The sequence below is a fragment of the Rattus rattus genome, chromosome X (assembly GCF_011064425.1).
Source record: "Rattus rattus isolate New Zealand chromosome X, Rrattus_CSIRO_v1, whole genome shotgun sequence".
Classification (NCBI taxonomy): domain Eukaryota; kingdom Metazoa; phylum Chordata; class Mammalia; order Rodentia; family Muridae; genus Rattus; species Rattus rattus.
Window position 1 is genome coordinate 24,348,060 of NC_046172.1, and position 12,974 is coordinate 24,361,033.

Here is a 12,974-nt window from a genome sequence, read left to right on the forward strand (position 1 = left end):
ATGTGGACCTTTTCTTGTGGCAAAACATCTATTCATCCCAGGAATCTCCCTAGTGACAGACCAAGAGGAACAATTCCGCCCAAGTTTATATTGGTCAACCAATGAGTTTAATTAGGGTTCCATATAGGAGCAGAGTAAGGGGTAATTACAGCAATGGAGCAACTTACAAGTGGCCACTCCAGAGGGATTTAAAAAAGTCACTTTCTCCCTCAACAATTGATAATTACCTCATATGCTCAGAGAGGATTGGGGACTAGTAAGTGCCCCTCCCCCAACAAAGACTGTTAACTGCCTATAGTTCTTTGGGAAAGGAATGAAGCCTTTTCATCCCTCCATGAATGAATGGTGATGGGCTCAGACTTGCCCAGCTCCTGTGTGGGTAACAACTGCTTCTGGGAGCTCAAGTAGGGCAATGACCATTTCATGACTGAAGAAAAGTGTTCTATAACAGATAGTCAAAAAGAAAACAGTGTTTGGATTTTTATTTATTTGTTTATTTATTGGATAAGGACTTTTATATGGTAAAATACGATTTTTGTCCTGAGATAAAATGGCTGACCAAAATGGAAAAAGGAATATGAAGACAAAACCAGAAACCTTAGGTACACTTCCAAAAGTCTGAGTAAATCATAAAAGATTCATGGAGGATAAAACTTAGAACCTGGTATATGTATGATAATTGAAGGCAATTACATCTCCTAATGTCAAAGTAGGACACATTTATAAAACTAGAATCTGGTCCTTGTTTAACAGCTTAGACTTTCTTGGTTATTGATCTGCTTTGGTAACATTATATAAAAAATGACCTTTATAAGACAAAGTTTTGAAGAGCATCAAGGCTTGGGACCCCAACACGAGTGTGCTCTGAGACTAGGGATGCTGTTAATCTTCATTGGAAAAGCTTCTTTTTGCAGCAGACAGTGCCTCATGCAGAGACTCGCAAATCACCTCCTTTGAGACTCAAGGAGCATCTCAATGAGTGAGTAAAACGAGTGTAAGAGGCAGAGCTTGGGGAGGGTTCTGCACAGTGTCTTCTGGACATTGCACTCAGGGACCCAGAGCCACTGTGGTTACCTGCACAAGAGTGGGCCCAGCACCACTTTGTCATTGTAGGGAAAGGGGCTTACTGAAGGACTGTTGGGCAGTTAGTAGGGTCATGGGGGAGGGAGTTCTAAGTTACCCATGTTCCAATAAATAAGCACCACACACACTTACATTCATGCAAGCAACCGTAATGAAACTCGGTATGTAAAATAAAAAGTAAAAGTATCTGAGCCCAGTACGAGGCTGTTTTCCTCTCGGTGCAGCCAGACTCAGAGCAAGGATGCTGCTGCCTCTATGCAGGACTGTTACCTTGTCAGAAGGAGTTAAGCATAACAAGTCCTAGCTGCCAAACGTGATTGCTCGTTCAGGACTGACAGTCATACTGAGCCTTTTCTGACTCAGGGCAAGACCATCATGGCCTTAAGACTAAGCCGTTGTTAATCATGATATGCACCAAGTACAGTTATTACAAGGATATGCTAACATTTTACCTCTGACTGACTACATATACCCTACAGACATGTCCAGAAGCCCCTCAGAATGCCTCTGTTCTGTCCTGCCCAATGCACTGTACTGAAGCCTACTTCTCGTTTTTCTTCTGTACTTGATGAATCCAATCCCACATATGGATCCCTGGACTGTCAGTTCTGTCTCTGCACAGAAGAAAGAGAGAAGGAAAGGAAGGAAGGAGGGAAAGAAATGGGGGAGAAAAGAAAGTAACAAAGTAAGAAAAGAAAGAAAGAGTAAGAGAGGGAAGAAGGAGAAAAGGGGGAGAGAGGTGTGTGTGTGTGTGAGAGAGAGAGAGAGAGAGAGAGAGAGAGAGAGAGAGAGGAGAATAGGAAAGGAAAGGAAAGGAAAGGAAAGGAAAGGAAAGGAAAGGAAAGGAAAGGAAAGGAAAGGAAAGGAAAGGAAAGGAAAGGAAAGGAAAAAATCTGGAATCCAGTGAAGTTAAGAAAGTTTCGGCCATGTAATATAATTTAGAAATATCCTATGGCTGGGGGTGCTCATGTTTGCTGGGAACCTTGGTGCTGTGCTATGCAGTCATCACTAACTATCATCATGTGATCCAGACAATTTTAAGAGGATTGCTCAGGCCACACTGTGCGGGTGTGTATGTCTGAGCTGAGATGGCAAAGGAAATGTTTTTTTCTAGTCTTGCCTCCTACTAGCTTTAAGTAGACATGCAGGCCCAGAGTGTCTTCATATTAGGGGCCAGGAAATTAATCTCAGCCTGAAAGGAGACACAAGAACATTTCCAAGGAGAAGATGTGAAGCCAGATCCTGGTCTATTCATACCGTAAGTGTGGGTCTCAAGATACTGCTGACACGGGCTAGCAGCCTTACAGAAACAAAGTCTTCTGACAATGGAGGTAATAGGCTAGACTGGTCTACATTTAAGGGGAGGATGGCAAAGTAAGGGTAGTCAAGTAAAGTGCCAGCATGAAGCAAATGTAGGTGGGACTGTGGGAGCTTGATTTAAAAGGGAGCAAGAATGATATACATGGACATTTTCTGGGTCTCTAAATGGGCAGCAAAGTTAAAATAGGTTCTTTCCGTACTCAGAGACTACCCTGAAGAATTTGTTCTTCTCTTATGCTTCCTATGTTCTTCTAGGAAGCCCATCCCTCTGCCTCACCTGTCTGACTGCTGAGGAATTCATATAATGGCAAAGGGAGCTAGTGTAGATTGAAGGACACAGACGATATGTACCTGCTAAATGCATGGCATGGTGTTGAGAAGCCAATAGCAACCTCCTAGTTGGCTGGTCACCACCTGGTAACAACTACATTTGATGGTTCCATGTCAAGGCTCATTCTCAGGAGAGTCAGAAAAGGAGAGGCTAGGCAGAACTAGGCAGACAGTAACCGAGCCTGCCCAAGGAGGTTACCTGTGTGGATGGATTTAAGTAAATGCAGATGAGAGTCCGAAGAGATTAGTACAGAGCCAGAATGTGGAGAGAGTGGGATGCAGACACTGTGGACTTTCAAAGTGGGGCTATAGAGCAAGAAAATGCTCTAACTTTATCTATCTATGTATCTATGTATCTATGTATCTATGTATGTATCTATCTATCATCTATCTATCATCTATCAATCTATCTATCTATCTATCTATCTATCTATCTATCTTCTACCTACCTATCTATTACTATTACAAATGTTTATTTAACAAAAAGTTTGTTGTGAAAATGTACATGGTGTTTACAGGATCAAGCAAGTCAAAAGTACATGGCTTGCTCTTTTGCATATGGTAAAAGAGACCCTCTGGGGTGGAAACAAGAATCACTATTTTCTCACATGACCTCTATTTTTAACACTATTCTGCTGCCCACTAATTGTCATCTTCACACGTTCCATCACAAGCTCCAGAGAGAGTGTAAAGACCCACTCTATTCCTTGGATGCTCATCGAAGCTTCAACCCTGGCTTTCTTTTTACAAATGTGAGCCCAAGACACTGGCAGCTCTGCCTCTATCACTGACTTGATTTTTGTTTAAAAAAGAAAATTCATGTTTCTCCACCTAGTGCTTTCTTCTTTCTTGGGAGTTGTCTGTGTACTCTAGGCTACTTAGCAGTATTTCTGGCCTCTACCGATGCCAGTAGTAGCCCACTCCCAAGTTGTAACCAACTGTCTTCTGGAAAACTCTTGGCATGTCTCTAAAAATGTCTTGTGCTTTGTTGAAGATGCTGAACTTCAGTACGGATTTTTTTTTTTTTTTTGTCAACATCTGTTTTGTTCAAAGAAACCCTTCTGATTTAGAACCTATGAAGATTGTTCTACTACAGTTGCATTTGAGGTGGCTGGAAGACTGCAAAACTGGGGCCAGGTATCACGCAAACACTTGGAGAAGCTATGGATGATTTATTCTGGATAAAAGTTCTGGAGTTATCAGTCAATATGCCAGCAGGCAGTAGTATTAACTGGACTCAAAGGGTGATGAGGGGAGGCAGGGAGATAAAACATGAATGTGGGAGGTAGATGTATTAGGAGTATCTGGGAGGAGTAGGAGGGGGCATTTGCGGTAGAGAGATTTTAGATGCATTGTACACAAGTATAAAACTGGCAAATAATTAATAAAAGATATTTTTCTAATTGGGAGTTCAAAGGTCAGCAGTGATCTTACTGGACCCTTTTCAACCTGCCAGGCAAGGTGGCTCAATGCCGAAACAGTGACATGACTTTATGGGGGGTGGTAACCAAATGCTTTTGATTGGATTTTAGGCCCACTTTACGGGAGGAGAACCCCATGTCTGATCATCTCAATCGGGTAGAAGAAGCCCATGGCTGGGATGCTCATGGACCATAGAGGGAACCTCTGAACTCCTCTCCCGCCCCCATTGTTTTGCCGTTTGTACATAATGCCAAACTTCCTTCCAAAGGTTTGTGGTTATACCCATATTTGGTGCTGCTTAGCCTTGATCAGAAAAGCTTCAGTTTGGAATGGGCAGGGATTAATGCGGAGACTCTGAACTCCTGAAAGCGCTGGGAAGAAGTGATTATTGAGTGCTCATATCTAAATGAGACATCTATTTTACCTCCTCCGAGGCTCAAGGAACACGGAGAAGAGAGAAAGGAAAGATGGTCAAGAGCCAAAGGATGAGGAAGAGTGCTGTGAACTGCTGTCTCTGGGGCACGCCATGGCTAATGCAACCATGAACCCACAGCCACAATGGCTACCTGCATTAAGACCTTGCAAAACTGGGCCCATCACCATTTAGTTACTCACAGGGGAAGGGGCACATAACCACCCCTGGGGAATTTTGGGCAGTTAATGATTCTGGTAGGAAAGAAGTCATAGTCCTCAGTGGTAGCTGCTGACTGAGAAAGTTGTCACTGCTGAAGTTAAAAAAAAAAATCCTTCACCCATGCTCAGAAAGGCAACCTTAATTACATGCAGTGGACCACATATGAAAGAGACAAGGATACAGTAAAAAGACTTTTGGGGAAGAAAACATTCAGTGAAAAAGGATAATAGGGAAGAATAGGACCAAAATACATTGTATCTGTCTAATGGAACTGTGAAAGAATAATTCTTTTAAAAAATGTTATGGGGTTCGGGGCTGGGGGTGTGGCTCAGCTGGTAGGTAAGATGCTTGTCTAGCCTGCCCAAGGCTCTAATTTCATTCCCAACACTGCATAAAATGGCACTAGTAGTGCACACCTGTAATCCCAGTGGAGGGATTTGGAGGCAGAAAGATAAATTCAAGACCAGCCTTCTGTACAGGCAGCACACTTAGTTCAGTAGCTCAGTGTTGTCCCTGGGCCACAGACAATGGAAGGGAGCAAAGGAACAGTCACCCTTCTGACTCTCTCACAGCGAGATTCTGGCTCATTTGGTTGTTTCACCAAAGACCTTTTTTTTTTTTTTTTCAAATTCACTTATTAGAAGAGAGACTGAAGAGGTAATTAGTTATAAGGACAAGTGCTACAGGGTTTTTTTTTTTTTACTTTTAAATTAACTTACAAAAAATTGCTCTTATAATATTTTCATTTTAGATATCACTGTAGCCCTGCTCGTACACCCACTACCTTCCTGTCGCCTCTCCCCTTCTTTCCACATCTCCCCCCAGTCCCTCCTCTTTCTCCGATTTCCTCATTCCCTCTCAGTCCCATCCCCCATCCCTTTTCCATTTATTTCCACCCTGCCCTGCCCCTTCCTACCATCCCTGTTCTAACCCTTCCTTCTCCCCTTTTCCACTCATCCCCTCCCTCCTCCCTATCCCACCCTTCCTCCCACCTCTATTTTCTCCCATCCCTTTCCCTCTCCCCTTCCCCATTCAGCCCTCTCCCTCTTCCCTGCCCCACTCCTCTTCCCTTCTCTATTCTTTCCCATCCCTTCCATTTCCCATTCATCCCCCTCCTCCTTACCCACCCTTCCTCCTCCATCCCTTCCATTTCCCATTCATCCCCATCCTCCTTACCCACCCTTCCTCCTCCATCCCTTCCATTTCCCATTCATCCCCTCCTCCTTACCCACCCTTCCTCCTCCATCCCTTCCATTTCCCATTCATCCCCTCCTCCCCACCCACCCTTCCTCCTCCATCCCTTCCATTTCCCATTCATCCCCTCCTCCTTATCCCACCCTTCCTCCCCATCCCTTCCATTTCCCATTCATCCCCCATCCTCCTTACCCACCCTTCCTCCTCCATCCCTTCCATTTCCCATTCATCCCCCTCCTCCTTATCCCACCCTTCCTCCTCCATCCCTTCCATTTCCCATTCATCCCCCCCCTCCTCCTTACCCACCCTTCCTCCTCCATCCCTTCCATTTCCCATTCATCCCCTCCTCCTTACCCACCCTTCCTCCTCTATCCCTTCCATTTCCCATTCATCCCCTCCTCCTTACCCACCCTTCCTCCTCCATCCCTTCCATTTCCCATTCATCCCCCTCCTCCTTATCCCACCCTTCCTCCTCCATCCCTTCCATTTCCCATTCATCCCCCCCTCCTCCTTACCCACCCCTTCCTCCCTCCACCCTTCCATTTCCCATTCATCTCCTCCTCCTTATCCCACCCTTCCCTCCCTCCATCCCTTCCATTTCCCATTCATCTCCTCCTCCTTATCCCACCCTTCCTCCTCCATCCCTTCCATTTCCCATTCATCTCCCTCCCTCCTTATCCCACCCTTCCTCCTCCATCCCTTCCATTTCCCATTCATCCCCCCTCCTCCTTACCCACCCTTCCTCCTCCATCCCTTCCATTTTATTCATCCCCCTCCTCCACCCACCCTTCCTCCTCATCCCTTCCATTTCCCATTCATCCCCTCCTCCCACCCACCCTTCCTCCTCCATCCCTTCCATTTCCCATTCATCCCCCCCTCCCCACCCACCCTTCCCTCCATCCCTTCCATTTCCATTCATCCCTCCTCCCACCCACCCTTCCTCCTCCATCCTTCCATTTCCCATTCATCCCCCTCCTCCTACCCACCCTTCCTCCTCATCCTTCCATTTCCCATTCATCCCTCCTCCTTACCCACCCTTCCTCCCCCATCCCTTCCATTTCCATTCATCCCCCTCCTCCTTACCCACCCTTCCTCCTCCATCCCTTCCATTTCCCATTCATCCCCCTCCTCCTTACCCACCCTTCCTCCTCTATCCCTTCCATTTCCCATTCATCCCCCTCCTCCTTATCCCACCCTTCCTCCTCCATCCCTTCCATTTCCCATTCATCCCCTCCTCCTCACCCACCCTTCCTCCCTATCCCTTCCATTTCCCATTCATCCCCCTCCTCCTTATCCCCCCCTTCCTCCCATCTCTCTTCTCCCCATCCCTTCCATTTCTCCTTCATCCCTCTCCCTCTTCCTTTTCCCACCCCTCCTCCCACCTGTTCTCTCCCCTCCCTTCCCCCCTCCCCTTCTCCATCCCTCTCCTTCCTCCCCCTCCCCACCCATCCTCCCTGCTGCCTGTTCTCTCATCCCTTTCCCCCCTCCCCTTCTCCATCCCCTCTCCCTCCTCCCTGTCTCACCCCTCCTCCCACCTGTTCTCCCCTCCTTCCCTCTCCTTCTCCTTCCATTCATCTCCTCCTCCCTCTCCCACCCATCCTCCTGCCTGTTCTCTCATCCCTTTCCCCCTCCCCTTTCTCATCCTCTCTCCCTCCTCCTTCTCACCCCTCCTCCCACCTGTCTCTCCTTCCTTCCCCCTCCCTTCTCCATTCGTCCCTCCTCCTCTCCCACCCTCCCCCATCTCTATTCTCCCCCCCTTCCCACTCCTTTCCATTTACCTCCTCCTTCCCTACTCCTCCCATCTCTTCCCTTACCCTTTTCTTTTCCATTCCCTCCCTCCTCCCTCTTAACTCTCCCTCCTCCTGTGCTTTTTTTCCCATCCCTCCTCCCCACCCACATCTTCTTGTCTTCCCTTTCTACTCCCCCCTCCTTTCTTTCCCCATCCCTACCCTCCTCTTCCTCCCTCCTCCTCCCCTCTTCCACCTCCCTGGCCTTCTAGTCCAAAGGACTAAGTTTTAACGCAACGCGCCCTCGAGTTTTAATAAAACAAAAGCTAAAAGGTCAGACTGATTACTTTTATTTAAAACATCAAGTTATTGAAAGGATGATTTCATGTAAATTGTCCCGTAGGAGCAATTGTCGGGATGAGGAAAACCTAGATGTTAACATGGAAAGACTCCTCGATGGCAATCTGGTACTGGGTTTCCTCATCCAGCTGAAGATTCACGAAATCTCCGTAATCAAACTGATGCCTCTGGTTAAGATGGCTAACAAAATTTCTGGTGAGTTGAGTAGGGTCGCCCCATGGAAGAGATAGACAAATCGGACAAATGACTGGCACAACATGACCTCGGTGGCTGCTATTGCAATGATCCAGCAAACGCTGTCTAGTCATGTTCACTTCTTCACACAGAGGGCAATCAAAAGTCGGCTGATCAGGTGGGCTCCCGTTGTCGTCTTCTTCTTGAAAAGCCTCGGCATTCTCGGAGGCGGATGCCTCGTTGTTACTGTTGCCCACGGAGTCTGGAGAGTGTTGGAAGCTTGAAGCAGGTGTAGCAGCTCCAAACTCGTCCTGGTACTTTTCGCAAGTTTTGTAGTGCTGCCTCATGCGATAGAGTTCAACGCGTTGGGAACAGCATCGGCAATTACCAGGAAAACTTCTCATGATGGCTTCGAGGTCTAAAGCTCTCTCTGGACAAGCTCGTTCTCTTCTTGTCACATTTCCACGGCACAGGGGGCAGTGGATCCGGCTCTCCTTCATTGCAGTCAGGAAACATTTTCTGCAGAAAACGTGCTGACAGGCCGCGACCCGAACAGGCGTTTTGAAGACTTCTTGGCATATTGGACAGTAGAAATCATCTTCGGTGTAAGATGTGGAGGCAGACTCTTCCTCGGCCATGGTGGTGACGGGTGGAGGCCCAAGGCGATGGCGGCTCGCAGCTGCCGAGGTGGCGGTGGCGGCCCAGAGCTCCCCTCCGGATCTTCTCCAAGCGGCGCTTTAGGTCAAGCTGTCTGTCTCCGCGGCCGATCGATAAACAGGTAGCCCTGTGCCGCGGTCCGATTTCAGTACCTTTCAGTCCAGCAGTTGACTGCGCTTCAGAGCAGTGGATTCCAGCGAGTGACGAGGACGCTCTGCTCTTATGAGCCCAGAACCCGCCGGACCCGGAAGCTCTGGTTACGGGGGATTCCTCCCAGCCAGCTTAGCAGCTTCCCCTGCGGTTAGGCGCGCTGGCTGCTGGCTGGCTGGTGGTCACTGCAGTGGAGGCCACGAAAGCCGGGGCGGGGCAATAGGACGGCCTCCAGCAACCAGCGCGTCGCGCCTTCAGCTGGTTGTGACGTAAGCTGCCAGGTCCGCTTACTTTACCAAGATTTTTTCTAAGTCCAGCTGGGCCTAGTGGCGCAGGCTTCTTTCAAATCCTAGCCAGGAAGGGAGGCTGAGGCAGTATGATCACTTGAGTTCAAGCCCAGACTGAGCGATTTGGGGAGTCCCTATCTGGGAAAGGTAAAAGAGATCTGCCTACATTGTTCGGTGTGATTTTGGTTTACATACCCAAGATGCTAGGTTTAATTCCTAAGTCTTCATAAAATCCTCCAGGTGCCTAAGTGATTATTCTATGTGGCCAATTAAGAACCACTATTAACTGGCTACTACGTATAACAGCATATTGGCTCTCCTGCATATACCAAGGTCCTTTACACTTCAGCAACGCACAAAGGAACTAGCCATACCATTGTCACTAATTCAGCTTGTCAGTCCTCTCCTTTAACGGGAACTAAGAAACCTATCAGTCCTTAAACTAGGCAGGCGATGCCCAGACATCCAAGGCAGAAATCTACAAGCTAAAAAGCTGACCTCCTACAAGACCCCTGCTTTAGGATTTTTTTCCCATCTGTTCTACAAACCCAAGCAAGGAATCGTGCGATGTTAACTATATATGAGTTTGAGAAATTATCTACTCTGAGGTCCAGGCAGATGAAATATTTTCTCTCATATCACTCAACAAATTAGTGATGTCCTAGATGTTTTTCAACATCAACAGCCTGACCCTTCGCCATCACCATGCACTTCTGAATTTCTATTTAGTGGCCCTCGTCACTCAGAGCCACTGGCAGTGAAAGCACATATCTTAGGGAGACTTTATTTTTATTCACTTAAAAAAAATTCTTACCCAAGCATCAACGAAAAATGTAGCTTTTATTTTCAGCGTTGCTGCCTATCTTTGTACATGGCACCAGCTATGGGCCTGGGCACTCCCATGAGGGGTGCCCAGGCATGCTAAAATACAGAGAGAGAGGAGAGAGAGAAGAGAGAGAGAGAGAGAGAGAGAGAGAGAGAGAGAGGGATGGGGGGAAGAAGATACAAAGCACTAAAGACAGATGGTCCCAGTCCAAATTTGCCTCTGTAAAATGGCACCATGGTCCTCGATTGAAGCAGTTCATAGACTTGTGGAAATATCAAATGAGATAGTGTTTATGAAACTACCCCAAACCTGTCCTCACATTCACAGTGCTGGTCCTGTTTTGACAAGTTACTAGATGTGCCTATGAAGTCGGGGGGGGGGGGGGGAACAGAGCCAGAGACACAGCACAGATGATTTCTCGGTGGAACTACTTCTCAGCAAACAGTGTCTTATTAACCAGCTACCCAGTGTGCTGTATGTAGATTTCACGACTTACCCACTTCCTGTAGAATGTCTAAAATAATTGGCCCATAATATTTCTAAAATGTATTCCAGGCATCTCTGCATTTATGACATACATATGGGTTTCTACCATGGAGACTGAATCCTCACAGCGTCGATGGTGCACCCTTACAGACTTCTTTCAGGCTTCCATTACTCGTTCTTTCAAAATCACAAGCCTTGTTAGGAAATGCGAGTCTCTAAGCATAAGTGATGGGAGCAATATTCCACTGTTAACCTGGAAGTGACAGCTTAATAACCATTGATAATAAGCTTGGGATTTCTCTTCTCTGGCTCAGAGAGTAGAAACGGTTCCAGATTTGCTGTTCAACTTCAGGAAGGTAGCATTGCTGCCACCACTATGTCAAATGGCACTGCAAAAAGAGCTTTCCTACCCCAACCTAAAGGGAGCAGAAAGGAGGCAGTGGTGATACTGCAGTTGTCCTAATCCTTCACTGGTTCACATCACAGAAAACAGAAAATATTGCTCTCCCATATTTCCTTGATGCTAAGGTTACTACTTCATTTCTCACTGTGTGTGTGTGTGTGTGTGTGTGTGTGTGTGTGTGTAAAAACTGTAAAGTAAGAAGAAAAACAATTCAATGAAAATGGGCAAAGTCCTAGGCCCATAGCCCTAGCACTCAAGAGGCTAAGACAGGAGAATCAGCATGAGTTCAAGACCAGCCTAGCTTGTAGCAAGGCACTGTCTGGAGAAAAGTAAAGAAGACAAAAAGACAAAACATTTGAACAAGGGCTTCACCAAACAAGATGTTAAGGTGGTGAATAAGTACATTAAAACACAGCCGGCATTGTTAATCTTTGAATAAATAAATTCAGACCATAACAAGATACTACTATGCAACTATTAAAAAGACCAAAATAGGGGATAGAGGCACCTTGGCAGTTAAGAGCATTTATTGCTCTCACTGAAGACTTAGCCCCCAACACCCACAGGGACAATCACATCCACAGTAACTCCAGTTCCAAGGGATATGACCTCTGACATCCAAGGGCTCCTGCACAGATGTGGTGCACCGACATGCACTAAGGCACAGACATATAAAATAAAATAAATAAATTTTAAAGACTGTTCCAATTTTATGAAACGAAATCTGATACACTGAAGCACTAGAGTCAGGATGAGGAGGCAGAACTCCCATCCTCGGCTCTGAGCTCTGAAATGTCATGGGAAATACTCTGGTGGTTTCTTATAAAGTCAAAGTTACATTTAACACACAACTCAATAAATCTGATTTCTGGGGATTTTCCCCAAGGCAATACAATCTTATAATGCATACAGAACTCTGCCATGGCCATTTATATCAGCTTTATTTATGACGGGCAAAAGCTAGTATCCTCCATTACAGAATATATAAGCAAACTGTGGTAGAGCCATACAGTAAATGCTTCTTGACAATAACATAGGACAAACAACCAAGAAATGTCACAATGTGAATGAATCCTGAATAGTGGGTGAAAGAGGCCATATTAGGCTACATCCTACCCAATGCTACCTACATGACATTCTGGAGAGAGAAACAGCAAAAGCAGAAACCAGAAACCAGGAGCTGGGGTTAAGGAAGAGGATAATTAGAAGCAGACAGCAGGGTCTCCAGCACGGGTACTCATGACTCAAAGCTATAATACCAATATTTAGGAGGCTGAGGGAAGATCACAATGAGTTCAAGGCCAGCCTGGGCAACATAATGATTTCTGGACTGAGCTACAATATGAGACTCAGCTCAATATAATTATTATTATTATTATTACTATTACTATTATTATTATTAAATAGATTAAAGACATAAAGGTAAAAAAGTGACTGTCCAGAGAAAGAAAGGGGAACAAGGGGAAAGGAGAGGAGCAAAAAATAGTCAAAAGTACATGACAGACATACTCATATCAGAACATCTTCATGAAACCTATTACTATATAAAATTAGTATACATTTTTTTAAAAAAAAAACATTATGATATCAAAGCCAAAGGCATGGAGACATAGCTCAGTGATAGAGTGCTTGCTTAGCTTGCCTGAGACTCTGGGTTCCATCCACATAATTAAAACAGCAAAGCAAAGCAAGCCAACAGAAAAGCTAGACATGATGGTACACCCTTATAAATTCAGCACTTGGGGGAGGGGCTGAAGCAGGAGGAAAAGAACGACGGGAGGGAGAAAAGATGGAGGAAGTGAGGGAAAGAGGAAAGGAAGGAGTAAACAGAAGAGACAAGAGGAAGGGAAGCAGGCAGAAAGGAACCCTTTGTAGTGTTGGGAATGTGTATCATGTTAGGCGCAGTAGTTGCAGGACTGGG

The 12,974-nt window shown here is 46.1% G+C and overlaps 1 protein-coding gene across 1 annotated transcript; it reads right to left on the minus strand.

Annotated features, from left to right (window-relative positions):
- Positions 1-8,044: 8,044 nt before the first annotated feature.
- Positions 8,045-9,153, minus strand: LOC116888691 (E3 ubiquitin-protein ligase RNF138-like). Its single transcript, XM_032889981.1, has one exon. The coding sequence runs from the start codon at positions 8,880-8,882 to the stop codon at positions 8,139-8,141; it is 744 nt and encodes a 247-aa protein (XP_032745872.1). The 5' UTR covers positions 8,883-9,153; the 3' UTR covers positions 8,045-8,138.
- Between the last annotated feature and the right edge of the window lie 3,821 nt (positions 9,154-12,974).

Excerpts from the sequence above, each read along its gene's own strand:
- LOC116888691 (XM_032889981.1), bottom strand. The coding sequence starts at position 8,882 with ATGGCCGAGGAAGAGTCTGCCTCCACATCTTACACCGAAGATGATTTC.